The sequence below is a fragment of the Panulirus ornatus genome, chromosome 19 (assembly GCF_036320965.1).
Source record: "Panulirus ornatus isolate Po-2019 chromosome 19, ASM3632096v1, whole genome shotgun sequence".
Classification (NCBI taxonomy): Eukaryota; Metazoa; Arthropoda; class Malacostraca; order Decapoda; family Palinuridae; genus Panulirus; species Panulirus ornatus.
The window spans coordinates 63,423,853-63,444,383 of NC_092242.1; the positions used below are offsets into that span (position 1 = coordinate 63,423,853).

At 39.2% G+C, this 20,531-nt stretch overlaps 1 protein-coding gene across 30 annotated transcripts in view; it reads left to right on the forward strand.

The window, feature by feature from the left end:
• Positions 1-20,531, forward strand: part of LOC139755581 (uncharacterized) — an 887,125-nt gene that overhangs the window by 852,242 nt on the left and 14,352 nt on the right. For 26 of the 30 annotated variants that reach the window (XM_071674063.1, XM_071674089.1, XM_071674072.1 and 23 more), the window contains 3 exons: positions 4,941-4,961; positions 9,498-9,710; positions 16,094-16,213. In XM_071674063.1, the coding sequence (XP_071530164.1) occupies positions 4,941-4,961; positions 9,498-9,710; positions 16,094-16,213 (354 nt within the window). The remainder of the gene's footprint in view (positions 1-4,940; positions 4,962-9,497; positions 9,711-16,093; positions 16,214-20,531) is intronic. The other 4 variants (XM_071674071.1, XM_071674090.1, XM_071674076.1 and 1 more) reach the window with 1 other exon arrangement.

Below are 20,531 nucleotides of genomic sequence, written 5' to 3' on the forward strand. Positions count from 1 at the left end.
AAAGTGAAATGTGGCACAGCAGCACGAGTGGATGGTATTGCAGTTGAATTTCTTAACAAAGGGGGTGATTGTGTTGATAATTGGCTTGTTAGGATTTTCAATGTATATATGGCTCAAATGGCTCATGCTGAGGTGATGGAGGGTTGACAGAATGTTTATATCATGCCATTCTGTTAAGGTGAGGTAGCACCAGGAAAACAGACAAAAAAGGCCACATTTGTTCACTCAGTCTCTTTTTGTCATGTGTAATGCACCAAAACCACAGCTCCCTATCCACATCCAGGCCCCATAGACCTTTCCATGGCTTACCCCAGACATTTCACATGCACTCATTCAGTCCATTGACAGCACATCCACTTTTCTCTAGTTGTCATGTGTAATGCACCAAAAGCACAGCTCCCTATCCATAATCACAGTCCACAAAACTTTCCATGGTTTACCCCAGACACATCACATGCTATGGTTCAGTCCATTGGCAGTACATCATCCCTATTATACCACATCCTTCCAATTCCCTCTATCCCATGCATGCCTTTCACCCTCCTGCATGCTCAGGCCCCGATTGCTCAAAATCTTTTTCACTCCATCCTTCCATCTCCAATTCAATCCCCCTGCTCTCTTTGTTCCCTCCATTTTTGACACATGTAGTTTTTTTGTCAACCTTTCCTCACTCATTCTGTTCATATGTCCAGACCATTTCAGCACACCCTCTTCTGCTTTTGTAGTCACACACTTTTTATTACCACATCTCTTTCTTACCCTTTACCCTTTTTTTGACTTACTTGATGAAACCACACACATGCACATGCACACACACACACACACACACACTTACACACACACACACACACACACACACACACACACACACACACACAACACAACACAGCACAGCACAACACAACACAACACAACACAACACAACACAACACAACACACACACACTTTTTTCATAGATTTGGTATTTCCTGCACTAGCGAGGTAAAGAAAAGATGACTAAGCCTTAGAGGGAAAAATCCTCGCTTGGCTTCCCTTCTCTGTTCTTTCTTTTGGAAAGTTAAACAGGAGGTGAACATTTCCATCTCCCCACTCCCACCCCTTTTAATCACCTTCTACGATATGTCTCCAGGGATGATATTGGAGGTGGAAGGATGAAGTGAAAAAGATTTTGAGTGATTGGGGCTTGAACATACAAGAGGATGAAAGATGTACAAGGAATAGAGTAAAATGAGATGATGTAGTATACCAGGGTCGACGTGCTGTCAATGGACTGAACCAGGGCATGTGAAGCATCTGGGAGTAAACCATGGAAAGATCCATGGGGCCTGGATGTGGAAAGGAAGCTGTGGTTTCAGTGCATTACACATGACAGCTAGAGATTGCGTGTGGGCAAATGTGGCTTCCTCACTGTAGGGGGCTATATCCTGCGTGGTGGGCTGGTGATGAGAATGAATAAAGGCAGACGGTATGAATTATGTACATGTGTATATATGTATATGTCTGTGTGTGTATATATAGGTATACGTTGAGATGTATAGGTATGTATATTTGTATATACATGTGTATGTGGGTGGGCTGGGCCATTCTTTTGTCTGTTTCCTTGCGCTACCTTGCTAACGCGGGAGACAGCGACAAAGCAAAATAAAATGAAAATAAGATAAATAAGATAAATAAGTTTGAATGGAGAAAAACTGGAGGAAGTAAAGTGTTTTAGATATCTGGGAGTGGATCTGGCAGTGGATGGAACCATGGAAGCGGAAGTGGATCATAGGGTGGGGGAGGGGGCGAAAATCCTGGGAGCCTTGAAGAATGTGTGGAAGTCGACAACATTATCTCGGAAAGCAAAAATGGATATGTTTGAAGGAATAGTGGTTCCAACAATGTTGTATGGTTGCGAGGCATGGGCTATGGATAGAGTTGTGCGCAGGAGGATGGATGTGCTGGAAATGAGATGTTTGAGGACAATGTGTGGTGTGAGGTGGTTTGATCGAGTAAGTAACGTAACGGTAAGAGAGATGTGTGGAAATAAAAAGAGTGTGGTTGAGAGAGCAGAAGAGGGTGTTTTGAAATGGTTTGGGCACATGGAGAGAATGAGTGAGGAAAGATTGACCAAGTGGATATATGTGTCGGAGGTGGAGGGAACAAGGAGAAGTGGGAGACCAAATTGGAGGTGGAAAGATGGAGTGAAAAAGATTTTGTGTGATCGGGGCCTGAACATGCAGGAGGGTGAAAGGAGGGCAAGGAGTAGAGTGAATTGGATCGATGTGGTATACCGGGGTTGACGTGCTGTCAGTGGATTGAATCAGGGCATGTGAAGCATCTGGGGTAAACCATGGAAAGCTGTGTAGGTATGTATATTTGCGTGTGTGGACGTGTATGTATATACATGTGTATGGGGGTGGGTTGGGCCATTTCTTTCGTCTGTTTCCTTGCGCTACCTCGCAAACGTGGGAGACAGCGACAAAGCAAAAAAAAAAATATATATATATATATTATCCCTGGGGATAAGGGAGAAAGAATACTTCCCACGTATTCCCTGCGTGTCGTAGAAGGCGACTAAAAGGGAAGGGAGCGGGGGGGCTGGAAATCCTCCCCTCTCTTTTTTTTAATTTTCCAAATAAAGGAACAGAGAATGGGGCCAAGTGAGGAAATTCCCTCAAAGGCTCAGTCCTCTTTTCTTAATGCTAGCTCGCTAATGCGGGAAATAGCAAGTAGTATGAAAAACATATATATATATATATATATAAATGTGCATGGCATTACCAGACTCTTCCTTCATGAGGTTATGCCATAGATGAAAATTCATAATCAGTTAATGAAAAGGAGTAAGGTTTTATTGAAGAACTTTATGCTCCAAAGGAATCTATCCTTTTCCTGCTATTGATTGTGGTGCATCCTTGAAGCTGTAGGAAATCCATAAAAGGAGGTGACATTAACAGACAGGAATCAGTTTCAAATCAACCTTTGCAGTTGATATTAGAATAAGAGAATACTGTGAAACTACAAACTAACATAAACAAAGTCTCCCATTCAGCAGTCAAAAACACCATGCTTTTGAATAGGAATAAATTCCAGCTCTTCCAGTATGGAGAAAACAGGTAATTAAGAACATTACAGAATATCAGATAGAAACAGGCATCATGATATCATGACTGAACAGTTTGAGAGACCTTGTACTCAAAAGGTCTGATGACTTCGTCTTTAACAAAAAATTAAAGCGACAGTTACCTCTTTCAAAAAGATGGTAGGATGGATCATGTGGATCTCCAATACAAGAGAGGTGAAACCTATAATGAAGCTGGTCAGGCACTACTGTAATACTCTCATGAACAGAATATTGCTCCATACTGACACCACCTTACAAGGCAGGCAAAATTATGGAGTTAGAAAGCATTCAAACATAATTCAGAACTTATATTGATATGTTTAAAGGGCTGAATTATTGTGAACAACAGAAATTACTGTGGCTGTACTCTGAAACACATGGCAAAGGTGTATCATATCATTTACACAGAAAATCCTAGGAGGTAATTTTCTAAACCTACAGTCAAAAGCAATTTCCTGTTGGCACTACAGGCATTAAGGACTGTAAAAAGTTACCCGTGAGAGCAGAAGGCATGATAAGCTTAAAATGAAAAAGTACATTCAACAACTAGGGCCCACAGTTAGTGACCATTCTCTTTGTATATCAGATACACTCTGAGATGCTCAATGGAGAAATTTAAGAAGGCTTCCAAGATGCACTAGACTAACTATGCTGTGCTGATTATGTGTTCCTGCTAAATGCAGCTTTAAACAACCTAGTCAACTTGGGCCCAGCTTGAGCTCTGGGATAGAAGACCACCAAAGTCTATGCCAGTTGAACACTAAGGGTCCTGAGATTTTATTATTAAAATCATATGTTTGTTTGTATGAAAAGGGCTCTAAGAGTCCATCTGCAAGTAGTAACACAGCAAGAGAGAAGCTACCTTTGACATAGCTGTATTATTGTCAGCATACAGAAGGGTACAGTATCATTTAGGGCTGTCTTAACTTGAAAGGATCCCATCATACCCTACTCCTACATGGAGCAGAGCCTTGAAGTAGGAGAAGCCCCATAAAAGGGGTCCTGGGAATGCATTAACTACATATGTAATAATAACATTAGGAATGGAGAAGAAAGAATACTATCCACATGTTACCTAATAACCCTGGGAACAGGGGAGAAAGAAAATGAACCACATATTACCCAAATGTCATAGAAGGCATCTGAGAGAGGCAAAAGTAGGAGGCTGGATATCTCTCTCTAAAGTGGGAAACAGAAAAATAAGCAAATTGAGGATATTTCTTAAAAGGCTTTTATTCTGAGATTTCTTTTATCTCTATGCACCTTTAATGAGGATTTCTGTGAAATAACAAAAGTATGACCATTAAAATTTTTCTGTGCTTAATATTATCTGTCAAGGAACTTGAAAATTGAACAACTTTCCTGTAGCCTTTTTTTTTTATCCATCAGATATAACCCAGGTGATTGAATAAACAGCTGAATTATTGTTTAAACATTCATAAGTGTTTTCATATGGGATTTTATGGCCTTTTTTGTTAGTAAAATTTGTATTAGTCACTTTGATTACCATGGATAATGGAGGTAATGATGTAAGTGGTAAGACTGTAAAGTTCGCTGAAGCAAAGCTTATTTAAGTTCACTATCTGTTTTGTGCACGAGGTTTTCTATTATTACATTTGACAAGAATGAGTGAGCCATTTACTTGAAGCTTCAGAGCTTAGCATATGTTTCACCATATGAAAATTAACACTTGACCGCCCACCGTGCCCACGTGCCCAATCCTTTGACCAGTCATTTTCAAAATGTGGTCATTAGTCATCTATGAAAAGTGTATTCTAATGGGCATTTTAAATCTTTTCTGCCGCCCCACCCACACCGTCCACATCGTACACAGGAGCTATATATCTCAAAAACGGTAAGTGATACAACAATACTTTTGAAGGAAAAATAAGATTTGAGTTAGCACGTTTGGTAAATAAATTTTATTCAGTGGAAATGATAAAACTGAGCAAAACTACTGTATTTATGTGCACTGATTTGTTTAAAAAATCAGGACTGTAGAAAGTTTAATTTCTGCACTCTATGGAGGAAGCCTGAAGATATATGCAAAGCACTTTGTCTGATTGAGGCATCTAGATTCTAACACAAAGCTTAATTACCCCAACTGAGTATTTGTCATTCCCTGAACAATTGCTCAATTTAGATCTGCCATTCCTAGTCCATACACAGGATGAAGCAACCATCAGGTCATTACCTCCATTAGGATCACATGAAACCTATAACCAGAATAATAGCTGATGTCCATATAAGTAGTGACCTCACAAGAACTGGGATATCCATCGTATATGTGTCTTTCAAGATTCTTTGTTAGGGGAGAAATTATTCTTTGCAAACAAAAACTGATCATTTGTCTCTGAAAAGCATTTTCAGTAAAAAGACAACTCTCTACATGGGAGGTAGGTATTAGCTTTCATATTGGTTCTCCACTAAGACTATTTTTATCGGATTGGAGGACATCATCATAAGGTATACCCTACAATTTTTCATCCATTAGATCATAAATCATGACTAGACATTTGAACTGAATAAAAATTTCTGTTCCCCAGAAAGACAACCAACAGCTTAGGAGATGGGACAAAGAAATTTTCAGCTTAGATCCAAAAACCCAAATTTTGGTTGCATAGTTATAAACTACAACTTTCATGAGTATTTTTATTAAGTATCTCCTTTAACAAACAATATACCGAATATTTATTTATCACTGGTGCATGGTATGTAATTGAAGTGTATAATGGACTTAAGGGCTAAATTTTATATGATAACTAAATTTGATGGCCATTTCTACTCTACAAAGGACAAGAAGAATGGTAAGAGTCGAATTGTACTGATTCCAGTTTACTCTTATCTTACTGTTCTTTGTTTTGGAAGCTAGCATACAAACTTGGATGTATGAAAATTGACAATATAAATATGTCTGCTTAGAAATGTTTCACTTCTGGAATGGTGAGAACATTTTGCATATGAGGGTTCACCCTCTAACACTTGGAATCACAAGCCAAGGCCATACCCTGATGAGCGAGAATCACAAGCCAAGGCTATAACCTGATGAGTCAGATCACTGAGTATGAGACTTCACTGAGGTATCTGTCATTTAAGGTATGCCTAATCGACAACATTGTTCAACAGAATCTGTGTTGAATACTTTTTCAAACATGGAACATAGCACTATATTGGTTTCTCCAGCAATAATCCCAAACAGTAGTTATTAAGGATAAATAAGTTCCTAAGCAAGGTTATGATTTGCCTTCAGAAAAGGCATATAATCATTTGCTGGCACTGTATAGGAATTGAAATTTGAGATTGTTTTAGCCATGAAAGTAGGACTTGTCATTGTTTCTGATGCAGAATTCCTTGTAGGCTTGACAAGTATGAATATTTTAACTATCAAGATATCCAAGGAGCAACTTTTTTTTCTTTTTTAGTAGTTCATTAGTTATGGAGACTTTAGTGCCACAGCCACACCCTTTAGGGAGTTCCAGGTGGAAACAGGCATCAGAGATATAGCTAGATAGATAGTTGAATCTCGTCATCTATTCCAAAGGTGGAACACTAAGATTTAACTGGGTAAAACTGAAAATTGGTACTCGATCAGTATCGCAACCCCCTTCCTTCACTCTTTCCCTCACATTAACCCCTGACTTTACCCTTAAGACATTTCCAAACCATTTTTCATCTTTGATTCCTTTCTTCAACATAATACCTATCTCTTCTTTCTTCTCATTTACATCCACACACATTTAGACATGCCAGCCTAAGCCTTCATGGAGGGTGATCACTTCTTACTTGGTTCCTTCTGTTCCCTTTTTTAAAAACTGAAATTCAAGTTTTTTTTCTCAAGCCCTCCTTATATATGTAATACATTCATATTTTTCATACTTGATTGCCGTTTTCCACTTTACCAAGGAAGCACCAAGAACACCTGAAGAAATGCCACATCTGATCAAGTCCATTCTCTAGTAGTCCCCACAGACCTTTCTGAGGTTTACTCCAGACACTTTGCATGCCCTGGTTCAGTCCACTAACAGCACAATAACCCCTATATACCAGTGTTCCAGTTCTCTATCCCATGCACGCCTTTCACCATCCTGCATATTTAGGCCCTGATTGCTCAAAATCTTTTTCACTCCATCCTTCCACTTCCAGTTTGGTCTCCCACTTCTTGTTCCCACCACCTCTGACACATACATCCTCTTTGTCAACCTTTCCTCAATCATTTTCTCCATATGTCTAAACTCCATATGTCTAAACCATTTCAATACACCTTCTTCTGCTCTCTCAACCACACCCTTTTTATTACCATACATCTCTCTTACCCTTTCATTGCTTACTCAGTCAAACCACCTCACACCACATATTGTCCTCAAACATTTAATTTCCAACACATCCACTGTTGTCCATACAACCTTATCCATAGCCCCACCTCGCATCCATATGATACTGTTAAGACTACTATTCTTTCAAATATAGCCATTTTTGCCCTCCTAGATAACATTTTCTCTTTCTGCTTATTCTTCAGTGCTCCCAGAACATTCGCCCCCTCTCTCATGACCCACTTCCACTTCCATGGTTCCATTTTTTGCTATCTCCGCTTCCACATATCTAAAACACTTCACCATCTCCAATTTTTTTCCATTCAAACTTATATCCTAACTAACTTGTTCCTCACCTCAACCTTGCTGAACCTTAAAACTTAGCTTTTATTCACATTCACCTTCAACTTTCTCCTTTAACACACTCTACCAAACTTAGTCACCATCTTTAACAGTTTCTATTTGACTCTGCAAACAAAAACTGTCTCACTTCCCAGGCCCTCCCATCTTCCACAGACTGCATGCTCGCCCATCTTTAAGACTTCCATTTACCTCCCTCACTACCACATCCATTAACAAATTGAACAACCATTGTGATATCACACATCCCTGCCACAGACTATCCTTCACTTGGAACCATTCATTCTTCTCTCTTCCTGTTGCACTCTTAGCTCATTAGCATTGCTTATGCAAAGTAATAATGACCCATATTTAAAACTGCATTTTGAGTGAGAGCTTTAGTCAGTCTTGACTGGATGAAAGTGTTGTGGACTGCATACAAAGCTGACCTCAGTACAGTTGAGTTATTCAATGTAGCATACAAATTACCAAACTAATTCTTAATAAAAAGCAGTCCTTAACTCGGAGTGGCCAGTCACAAAAAAGGAATAACCTTTTTTATGATTTTGAAGGGAAAGCCTACCACCCCTGCAACTTTGTAAATATATTCTCTTTTAGAGCTGAGCAACCTTCAGTCAGGGAGCCATCTCATAGAGAAAAAATTGTTTTACCTCTCATCCCTTAAACTGAGAACACATCATGGTAATCCAACCAGATGAATGACGACTGTAAAAAGAAATCACATCTTGAATAGGGGATCAGTGAAGAGTATGGCCTCATGACTTCATTATAGATGCAAACATGTCTTTTGTCTGGCAGATATCTCTTCATGTGCATGGTTCACCAGGTTTCTATGTGAATCATGTGAATGTCATGGAAATGGTCCTTTCACATCAGAATCAGAATCAATTATAGTATCTGAACAATGTTTCGAAGCCTTAGGACAGTGATCAAGTCATCAAGCATAAGCCAAGGCTCCCATAACTGTTCTGAATTACCCAAAGTTAGACTTCCTTGAGGATGCAAATAGACTAGGCAGTCCATTGGGTTGATATGATTTCCCTTACAAGGGAACAGGATATCTTTTTCCATATGTTACAACAGTTGGCAACTGTGGATCTTGGTTGTAATGTGGATTTTAGTGGTAGACAGCTGGTGTTTTAATTCTACAGAGCTCATTGTGATAGTTTTAAAGGGTAATGAACTTCAGGATTCAACTCTAAGAGCTTTGATTGTCTGGCCCAACGTAAACTGTTTGGGGAATGGTGGCTTCAGGAATGGGATTGTTGGGCTTTCTGTGTTAGGGTCCAGCTGTCTCAAGTGGACATAACTGTATAGCGTGTTTCTTTCAAGCATTGTAGAATGCAGAAATAAAGTTTCCTCTGATGAATACCATTGTCTCAGGAATGTGTAAACTCAATAGTGGTGTACATGATGAAACATTTTTCTTTTTTCTTTAGATTTTCTATAGTGAGTGATCTTTCTGACTGTTTATTTACCGTCATCAGTAGAGCCTGCAGTGGTGGTGGTAGAATGCAATATCTTGCCAGACATTTGTGTATGTATCTTGAAGTTTTCCAGTTGCTTTGTATGTGTTGTCATTTCTTTACAGTACAAGTAATATCTGCTTTGTGGTGAGGCTTTTGTGTAAGGTTGTAGTTGTGCACCCACTAATTTTTTATAGAGTAGTGTCTGTCAAACACACAACAAAATTTTATTAGACATGCACCTATTTATTTCAGGTAGTGGTTCCTAAGATGAAGAGTGAAATCCTCGGTGTTGTAGTCGTGGAGTCAGGGTGGGGATCCATGGTTCCAACAGTGGTGATTGCTAACCTCTCTCCTACGGGTGCTGCTGCTAAGTGTGGCCAGCTCAACATTGGAGACCAAATAATTGCTATTAATGGTGTGTCTTTAGTGGGTCTGCCACTTTCAACCTGCCAGAACTATATAAAGGTAAGAATTAATTACTGAACCAAGAAAATTAAGTATATCCCAGCACACTAAGGCATTTGAGTTTTATGAAACCTCCCTCTTCTGTATATATATATTTTATTTATTTATTTATTTTGCTTTGTCGCTGTCTCCCGCGTTTGCGAGGTAGCACAAGGAAACAGACGAAAGAAATGGCCCAACCCACCCCCATACACATGTATATACATACACGTCCCCACACGCAAATATACATACCCATACATTTCAATGCACACATATATATACACACACAGACATATCCATATATACACATGCACACAGTTCACACTGTCTGCCTTTATTCATTCCCATCGCCACCTCGCCACACATGGATTAACATCCCCCTCCCCCCTCATGTGTGCGAGGTAGCGCTAGGAAAAGACAACAAAGGCCCCATTCATTCACACTCAGTCTCTAGCTGTCATGCAATAATGCCCTAAACCACAGCTCCCTTTCCACATCCAGGCCCCACAGAACTTTCCATGGTTTACCCCATATATATATATATATATATATATATATATATATATATATATATATATATATATATATATATATATATATAGTGGTTCCAACAATGTTGTATGGTTGCAAGGCGTGGGCTATGGATAGAGTTGTGCGCAGGAGGATGATGTGCTGGAAATGAGATGTTTGAGGACAATGTGTGGTGTGAGGTGGTTTGATCGAGTGAGTAACGTAAGGGTAAGAGAGATGTGTGGAAATAAAAAGAGCGTGGTTGAGAGAGCAGAAGAGGGTGTTTTGAAGTGGTTTGGGCACATGGAGAGGATGAGTGAGGAAAGATTGACCAAGAGGATATATGTGTCGGAGGTGGAGGGAACAAGGAGAAGAGGGAGACCAAATTGGAGGTGGAAAGATGGAGTGAAAAAGATTTTGTGTGATCGGGGCCTGAACATGCAGGAGGGTGAAAGGAGGGCAAGGAATAGAGTGAATTGGAGCAATGTGGTATACCGGGGTTGACGTGCTGTCAGTGGATTGAATCAAGGCATGTGAAGCGTCTGGGGTAAGCTATGGAAAGCTGTGTAGGTATGTATATTTGCGTGTGTGGGCGTATGTATATACATGTGTATGGGGGGGGTTGGGCCATTTCTTTCGTCTGTTTCCTTGCGCTACCTCGCAAACGCGGGAGACAGCGACAAAGTATAATAAATAATATGAATATATATATATATATATATATATATATATATATATATATATTCACTCTATATATATATTCACTCTATTCCTTGCCCTCCTTTCACCCTCCTGCATGTTCAGGCCCCGATCACACAAAATCTTTTTCTCTCCATCTTTCCACCTCCAATTTGGTCTCCCTCTTCTCCTTGTTCCCTCCACCTCCGACACATATATCCTCTTGGTCAATCTTTCCTCACTCATCCTCTCCATGTGCCCAAACCACTTCAAAACACCCTCTTCTGCTCTCTCAACCACGCTCTTTTTATTTCCACACATCTCTCTTACCCTTACGTTACTCACTCGATCAAACCACCTCACACCACACATTGTCCTCAAACATCTCATTTCCAGCACATCCATCCTCCTGCGCACAACTCTATCCATAGCCCACGCCTCGCAACCATACAACATTGTTGGAACCACTATTCCTTCAATCATACCCATTTTTGCTTTCCGAGATAATGTTCTCGACTTCCACACATTTTTCAAGGCCCCCAGGATTTTCGCCCCCTCCCCCACCCTATGATCCACTTCCGCTTCCATGGTTCCATCCGCTGCCAGATCCACTCCCAGATATCTAAAACACTTCACTTCCTCCAGTTTTTCTCCATTCAAACTCACCTCCCAATTGACTTGACCCTCAACCCTACTGCACCAAATAACCTTGCTCTTATTCACATTTACTCTTAACTTTCTTCTTCCACACACTTTTCCAAACTCAGTCACCAGCTTCTGCAGTTTCTCACATGAATCAGCCACCAGCGCTGTATCATCAGCGAACAACAACTGACTCACTTCCCAAGCTCTCTCATCCCCAACAGACTTCATATATATATATATATATATATATATATATATATATATATATATATATATATATATATATATATATGTATATATATGTGTATATATATATATATATATATATATATATATATATATATATATATATATATATATATTTTCTTTTCTTTCAAACTATTCGCCATTTCCTGCGTTAGCGAGGTAGCGTTAAGAACAGAGGACTGGGCCTTTTTTGGAATATCCTCACCTGGCCCCCTCTGTTCCTTCTTTTGGAAAATTAAAAAAAAACGAGAGGGGAGGATTTCTAGCCCCCCGCTCCCTCCCCTTTAAGTCGCCTTCTACGACACACAGGGAATACGTGAGAAGTATTCTTAATCCCCTATCCCCAGGGATATATATATATATATATATATATATATATATATATATATATATATTCTTTTTTTTTTTTTTTTCAATTTTCCAAAAGAAGGAACAGAGAATTGGGCCAGGTGAGGGTATTCCCTCAAAGGCCCAGTCCTCTGTTCTTAACGCTACCTCGCTAATGCGGGAAATGGCAAATGGTTTGAAAGATATATATGTATATATAAATGGATTTGTATGTAGCATTTATGGATCTGGAGAAGGCATATGATAGAGTTGATAGAGATGCTCTGTGGAAGGTATTAAGAATATATGGTGTGGGAGGCAAGTTGTTAGAAGCAGTGAAAAGTTTTTATCGAGGATGTATGGCATGTGTACGTGTAGGAAGAGAGGAAAGTGATTGGTTCTCAGTGAATGTAGGTTTGCGGCAGGGGTGTGTGATGTCTCCATGGTTGTTTAATTTGTTTATGGATGGGGTTGTTAGGGAGGTAAATGCAAGAGTTTTGGAAAGAGGGGCAAGTATGAAGTCTGTTGGGGATGAGAGAGCTTGGGAAGTGAGTCAGTTGTTGTTCGCTGATGATACAGCGCTGGTGGCTGATTCATGTGAGAAACTGCAGAAGCTGGTGACTGAGTTTGGTAAAGTGTGTGAAAGAAGAAAGTTAAGAGTAAATGTGAATAAGAGCAAGGTTATTAGGTACAGTAGGGTTGAGGGTCAAGTCAATTGGGAGGTAAGTTTGAATGGAGAAAAACTGGAGGAAGTAGTGTTTTAGATATCTGGGAGTGGATCTGGCAGCGGATGGAACCATAGAAGCGGAAGTGGATCATAGGGTGGGGGAGGGGGCGAAAATCCTGGGAGCCTTGAAGAATGTGTGGAAGTCGAGAACATTATCTCGGAAAGCAAAAATGGGTATGTTTGAAGGAATAGTGGTTCCAACAATGTTGTATGGTTGCGAGGCGTGGGCTATGGATAGAGTTGTGCGCAGGAGGATGGATGTGCTGGAAATGAGATGTTTGAGGACAATGTGTGGTGTGAGGTGGTTTGATCGAGTAAGTAACGTAAGGGTAAGAGAGATGTGTGGAAATAAAAAGAGCGTGGTTGAGAGAGCAGAAGAGGGTGTTTTGAAATGGTTTGGGCACATGGAGAGAATGAGTGAGGAAAGATTGACCAAGAGGATATATGTGTCGGAGGTGGAGGGAACGAGAAGTGGGAGACCAAATTGGAGGTGGAAAGATGGAGTGAAAAAGATTTTGTGTGATCGGGGCCTGAACATGCAGGAGGGTGAAAGGAGGGCAAGGAATAGAGTGAATTGGATCGATGTGGTATACCGGGGTTGACGTGCTGTCAGTGGATTGAATCAGGGCATGTGAAGCGTCTGGGGTAAACCATGGAAAGCTGTGTAGGTATGTATATTTGCATGTGTGGACGTATATATATACATGTGTATGGGGGTGGGTTGGGCCATTTCTTTCGTCTGTTTCCTTGCGCTACCTCGCAAACGCGGGAGACAGCGACAAAGCAAAAAAAAAAAAAAAACATAAACGCTCATACATGCACATATACGTGCATATACATATACACAAATACATACATATACATATTCACATAGAGACATATACATATTTACACATGTAAATATTCATACTTGCTTGCCTTCATCCATTCCTGGCACTACCCCACCCCACAGGAAACAGCATCGCTACCCCTTGCTTCAGATATATTTTTATACTTGATTGCCGTTTCCCGCACTAAGTAGGTAGTCCCAGGAACTAGACGAAGAAAGATACATCCACTCACATACACACACACGTACATATATACATACATACACATATATATACATATCAACATATACACACACACATACACATACGTAGACATATACATATATACACATGTACATTTTTACGCTTGCCTTCACCCTTTCCCGGTTCCACCCCGCCCCACAGGTAACAGCATCGCCACCCCCTGTGCCAGCGAGTTAGCACCAGGGAAACAGAAATAAAAGACCACATTTGTTCACATTCAGTCTCTAGCTTTCATGTGTAATGCACCGACACCACAGCTCCCTATCCACAGCCAGACCCCTCAGACCTTTCCATGGTTTATCCTCAGACATTTCAAATGCCCTGGTTCAGTCCATTAACAGCACATCGACCCAGATATACCACATCATTCAAATTCACTCTGTTCATTGCATGTCTCTCACCTTCCTGTATGTTCAGGCTCCAATCGCTCAAAATCTTTTTCACTCCATATTTATTAATTTGCTATACTTGATTGCCATTTCCCACATCAGCGAGGTAGCTTCAGGGAACAAATTCACCATTTCCTTCATTAGCAAGGTAGCGTTAAGAACAGATGACCAAGTCTTAGAGGGAAAATTCCTGACATGACCCCTTTCTATGTCCCTTCTTTTGGAAAAGTAAAACAGAAGGGGAGGATTTTTCCCTCTAAGGCTTAGTCATCCGCCCATGACACTACCTTGCTGATGCAGGAAATAGTGAATATATACAAAGAAAAGAATATTATTATTATTATTATTCTTTCTTTTCTTTCATACTATTCGCCATTTCCCGCGTCACCGAGGTAGTGTTAAGAACAGAGGACTGGGCCTCTGAGGAAACATCCTCATCCAGCCCCCTTCTCTGTTCCTTCTTTGGGAAAAAAAAAAAAAAAAAGAGAGAGAGAGGGGAGGATTTCCAGCCCCCCGCTCCCTTCCCTTTTAGTCGCCTTCTACGACACGCAGGGAATACGTGGGAAGTATTCTTTCTCCCCTATTATTATTATTATTATTATTATTATTATTATTATTATTATTATTATTATTATTATTAAGGCCCAGTCTTCTGTTCTTAACGCTACCTCGCTAATGCAGGATATGGCAAATGTGAAGAAGAAAAATTATTATTACTATTATAATCATTGTTGTTGTTGTTGTTGTTGTTGTTGTTATTGTTATTATTAGAGTGAATTGGAATGATGTGATATACTGGGTCGACAAACTGTCATTGGACTGAACCAGGGCATGTCAAATGTCCAGGGTAAACCATGGAAAGGTCTGTGGAGCCTGGATGTGGATGGGGAGTTGTGGTTTCAGTGCATTACACATGGCAGCTAAAAACTGAGTGTGAACAAATGTGGCCTTTTTTGTCTGTTTTCCTGGCACTAACCTCACTGACGCAGGGGGTGAAGATGATGTGGGGCTAGGTGGTACCAGGAATAGATGAAGGCAAGCAAGTATGAATATGTACATGTGTATACATGTATATGGCTGTGTATGCATATGCTTATGTACATATATGGGCATATATATATATATATGTGTGTGTGTGTGTGTGTATATGAGTGGATGGGTCTTTCTTTGTGTTTCCTGGCACTACCTCACGGATGTGGGAAATGGTGATCAAGTATGATAAGTAATATGATGATTATTATTATTATCATTATTATCATTATTATTATTATTATTATTATTATTATTATTATTATTATTATTATTATCATTGTTATTATTATCATTATTAGTATCATTATTATTTATAACCCCATGACCCCAATTATGGGCCTCAACTTCAAGGCTGCACTTTTATCAAAAGCTGGGTAAAGATGGTCCCCTTTGGAGTGACAAGTTCCTTGACAAGACTGTACTCCCTTTCACCAACTGATAATGATATAGCCCCGCCAAACATGTTTCAGTAACACTAATGTGTATTTACATTCATGTTTACAACTTGAACAGGAGTGTCTCCTGATCCACCAGCACCTCTCCTTTGTTGAATTTCTTCTCTGTTTGTTTAATTATGTACTTCTCATCTCACCTTACATATATGTTACATGTAGATTACTATTAGAATGTTTCATTGATTTATTACCTTGCGTATGTGAAAGTTGTAGTGTATGTTTTTCACTGTATCACCTACACATATAAATTTCCTTTTCTTGTTTATTGTCTCCCTCATACTAGAGAGATAAAGTCTATGTATTAAACTTTTTATTTCAGAATACAAAATACAATACTGCAGTGAAGCTTACGGTAGTTCCTTGCCCACCTGTGGTTGAAGTGAAGATCCGTAGACCAGACACAAAATACCAATTAGGTTTCTCTGTACAAAATGGTGTTGTAAGTATAAAGTTTGTATGATATTAGACCTCTCTGTTTCATAACAGTAGGACTAATAAAGAATGGCCTGAATTTTCATGTGTATGCTAATCATCACCTCTCACATTTTAGTGGGTTACTCTTGCAGAATTTCATTTAATCACATTGATCTGGCTTCATTTCTATCAATATTCCCATCTACACACACAATTTACTTTATGTTTTTTTTGTGTATAAGAATATTCTTATATTCATGTTTATCAATTTTGTCCACTTTCATCCTTTCCAACGTATTTTTAAAACCTCATCAGTCATTTTTTTTTTTTTTACAAATTGGGTACTTCCTTCAGAATGCAACATTTACCCTTTAATTTAGCAATTTTTTAGTCTGTCCTTGTCCTTCACCCATGTCTATGTTTTAGAAAATCCACCTACTTGGTTTTCTGTGTAACCATTTTACTGTTTCAGACTAACACTTCATTGGTTATGTAGACTTTATTACACCAAACAGATTTTATTAGAGATCATAAATCATTTTTTTTCCTATGATGAATATTCCTGATGTTCTTGCAGTTTACCTAATTAATAACCAGTTTGGTGATATATCTATTTTCATTGCTGACACAATGGCAGTTGAAATGACATAACCTGACTACACTCCAATTTATTTTTCTTCGTCATAACTACTATGGTATTACTTTCAATCGTAAAGTTTTGTCTCTTTCCACTTCCATTACGTGTGATCATACAAGCCTTGTTCCTTTAGGGAACTCCCAAGTTTGATCTGCCCAAACATACTTTCCTTGTAAGATTCAACTCTCTCTCACCTTCCTGCATCCTGTCCCTATTATATTTCTATCTTTCCACCCCTAGGGTGATGGTTGTCTTCTTTTCCCACAGCTTGCTTTTAACTTGATGCATGATGACTGTTGTTAAAGAAAATACGCAAAAGCTTTTCCACATGACTAAACCACATCACCATACCTCTTGTAAATGTGACATCAGTGTCTTTTCCTGTCATTAAGATCCTGCATTTACACACCACCAGTTGCATATGCTAACACTGCAAGCTCTTCTCAGGTTACACATTTTCATTGCTTGTATCCCAGAAATGTTAGCTCTATTTCATGTCTTTGTTTTACACTCATTCATTACTCTCATTTGGATTTGAAGTTTTCTTTTTCCAAAGGATATAATCCCCTTTCTTTCTTGACCAGTTCTCTCCCTTACTTCTTCCATTGTGCCACTTTTGTAAGAAATGAATGTAAATTATATCTTACTTTTTCCAGCACTCATCTTAGCATTTTTCTTCAGCTCACTTTTATTTTTATTCTGTAAAGCAGAATTTACCTTCCATTCTCCCTCCTGTTCTTCAGTCACATTCATTAAACCTTTTCTTCTTTTACAAACTGTCTTAACTTCTAACACCACCAGTAATACCCTTCAATCTGCTACCAGTACTGGTTTCTAATCATGTTTTTTACTGCTATAACTGTATCATTTATATACATTGTCCATTTTTGTTTACTGTTCTAGGGATATACCACAGAAAGTAGATGTAACAGTATTTGAAATACTAAAAAAAGTACTATAAGTTATTTAAACAACACTGCTGGCACTAAAACCCTTGTCCAGCTGAGGCCTTTAAATTTTTGTGCTGCTATCATTTAATCCAAGTGCACCCAATGACCCCAAAGTATGACCCTTCTTCAGACTTAACTCCTTGTGCTTGAAAATTAAATCTTCTTATGTTCAGAATCACTCATCATATGGATGTTTTTATCATCTGAAGTACTACACATTAAGGTGGGAGCCCAGGTGGAGGCAGCATGCATGTCCAGCTTTTTGTTACTAAAATCTTACCTCCTTTCCACCACTAATTGGGACCAGCTACACAGAAATTCGATTTTAGTTTGGTTTTGCATTTTTCTGTAATTATAAAGGATTCCATATCCTTGGTAGTGTATGCATGTAATTTGGGTAACCATAGTCTTTAGACATGTTTGTTTGTTTGTCATTGGGCAGAATCAACAGTTGCAGAGTATCATCACCCAGATTTGAGTCTGTGATTTTTCTCATCTTGTATTTTGTATTATTTTTTGTTTGTTTGTTGATTGTGTTCAGATGCATCTTCATTTCTCTTTATATTATTGATATTAAATGTTAACAGTGAGATAAAGCATAGTCAGGGACTTTGCTGATAACAGTAATCAAACTCATAGGATCATTTGGTCAAAAAGAGATGTAAAAAATTAAATACTTTATACAATTGGGCAGAATTAAACCTGTTGGACTTTAACAGATGAATTTGACAGATACAACGAAGCCTCACTGCATGAGTGTCACTTCGATAAGTTTGTGAATTTAAGACCAATTAAACCACTAAATGAGGAGAAACTCCACTTGTGCTTGCAAGTAAGCATTTAGTTTGTTCACACAAACTATTTTCATCTTTGCTGCAGCATTCTAGGCAGTCCACACAACCCAAGATGCACTATGCATAGTTTTCATTCTGCTATGCATGTATTCATCTGTATGTAGAAACTTATTCTGAATCAGCTTTTGTTTCAGCCTTTTGTTCGCCACCTATGTGTGCTACACATGACTCTTATGTAATATGTATTCACAAAGAATTGCAACATTAATATTAGTGAAGGTCTGTACAAATTGGATAGCTTTATTGTTGATAAAATTTATTAAGTTCCCTTTCTCGTCCACATAATAGATTTTATAATATGCATTTTGCCAGACTTGAACACACCTGACCTCCATTTGGTTATTCACATGTTTACCAAATGGCATGCTAGCTAAGTCTCTTCATTGTATATCACCTTACTGTTATATTTCTTTCTTGTATCTCCCCTGATGAAGTGATTATTACATGAAAGTGCACTTGGAAACATCATGTTTCATTTCCATTGACAGCACATCGGCCCCGGTATACCACATCGTTCCAATTCACTCTATTCCTTGCACGCCTTTCACCCTTCTGCATGTTCAGGCCCTGATCGCTTAAAATCTTTTTCACTCCATCTTTCCACCTCCAATTTGGTCTCCCACTTCTCTTCATTCCCTCCACCTCTGACACATATATCCTCATTGTCAATCTTTCCTCACTCATTCTCTCCATGTGACCAAACCATTTCAAAACACCCTCTTCTGCTTTCTCAACTACATTCTTTTTATTACTACATATCTCTCTTACCCTTTCATTACTTACTCGATCAAACCACCTCACTCCACATATTGTCCTCAAACATCTCATTTCCAACCCATCCACCCTCCTCTGCACAATTCTATCTATAGCCCACGCCTTGCAACCATATAACATTGTTGGAACCACTATTCCTTCAAACATACCCATTTTTGCTTTCCGAGATAATGTTCTCACCTTCCACACATTTTTCAACACTCCCAGAACTTTCGCCCCCTCCCCTACCCTATGACTCACTTCCACTTCCATGGCTCCATCCACCGCCAAATCCACTCCCAGATATCTAAAACACTTCACTTCCTCCAGTTTTTCTCCATTCAAACTTACCTCCCAATTGACTTGTCCCTCAACCCTACAGTACATAATAACCTTGCTCTTATTCACATTTACTCTAAGATTTCTTCTTTCACACACATTACCTAACTCAGTTACCAGCTTCTGCAGTTTCTCACCCGAATCAGCCACCAGCGCTGTATCATCAGCGAACAACAACTGACTCACTTCCCAAGCCCTCTCATCCACAACAGACTGCATACTTGCCCCTCTCTCCAAAGCTCTTCCATTCACCTCCCTGACAACCCCATCCATAAACAAATTAAACAACCATGGAGACATCATGCACCCCTGCTGCAAACCAACATTCACCGAGAACCAATCACTTTCCTCTCTTCCTTCTTGCACACATGCCCTACAGCCTCGATAAAAACTTTTCACTGCTTCTCGCAACTTGCCTCCCTCACCATTTATACTTAATACCTTCCACAGAGCATCTCTATCAACTCTATCATATGCCTTCTCCAGATCCATAAATGCTACATACAAATCCATTTGCTTTACTAAGTATTTCTCACATACATTTTTCAAAGCAAACACCTGATCCACACATCCTCTACCACTTCTGAAACCACGCTGCTCTTCCCCAATCTGATGCTCTGTACATGCTTTCACCCTTTCAATCAATACCCTCCCATATAGTTTCCTAGGAATACTCAACAACTTATACCTCTGTAATTTGAGCACTCACCTTTATCCCCTTTGCCTTTGTCCAATGGCATTATGCATGCATTCCACCAATCCTCAGGCACCTCGCCATGAGTCATACATACATTAAATATCCTTTTCAAC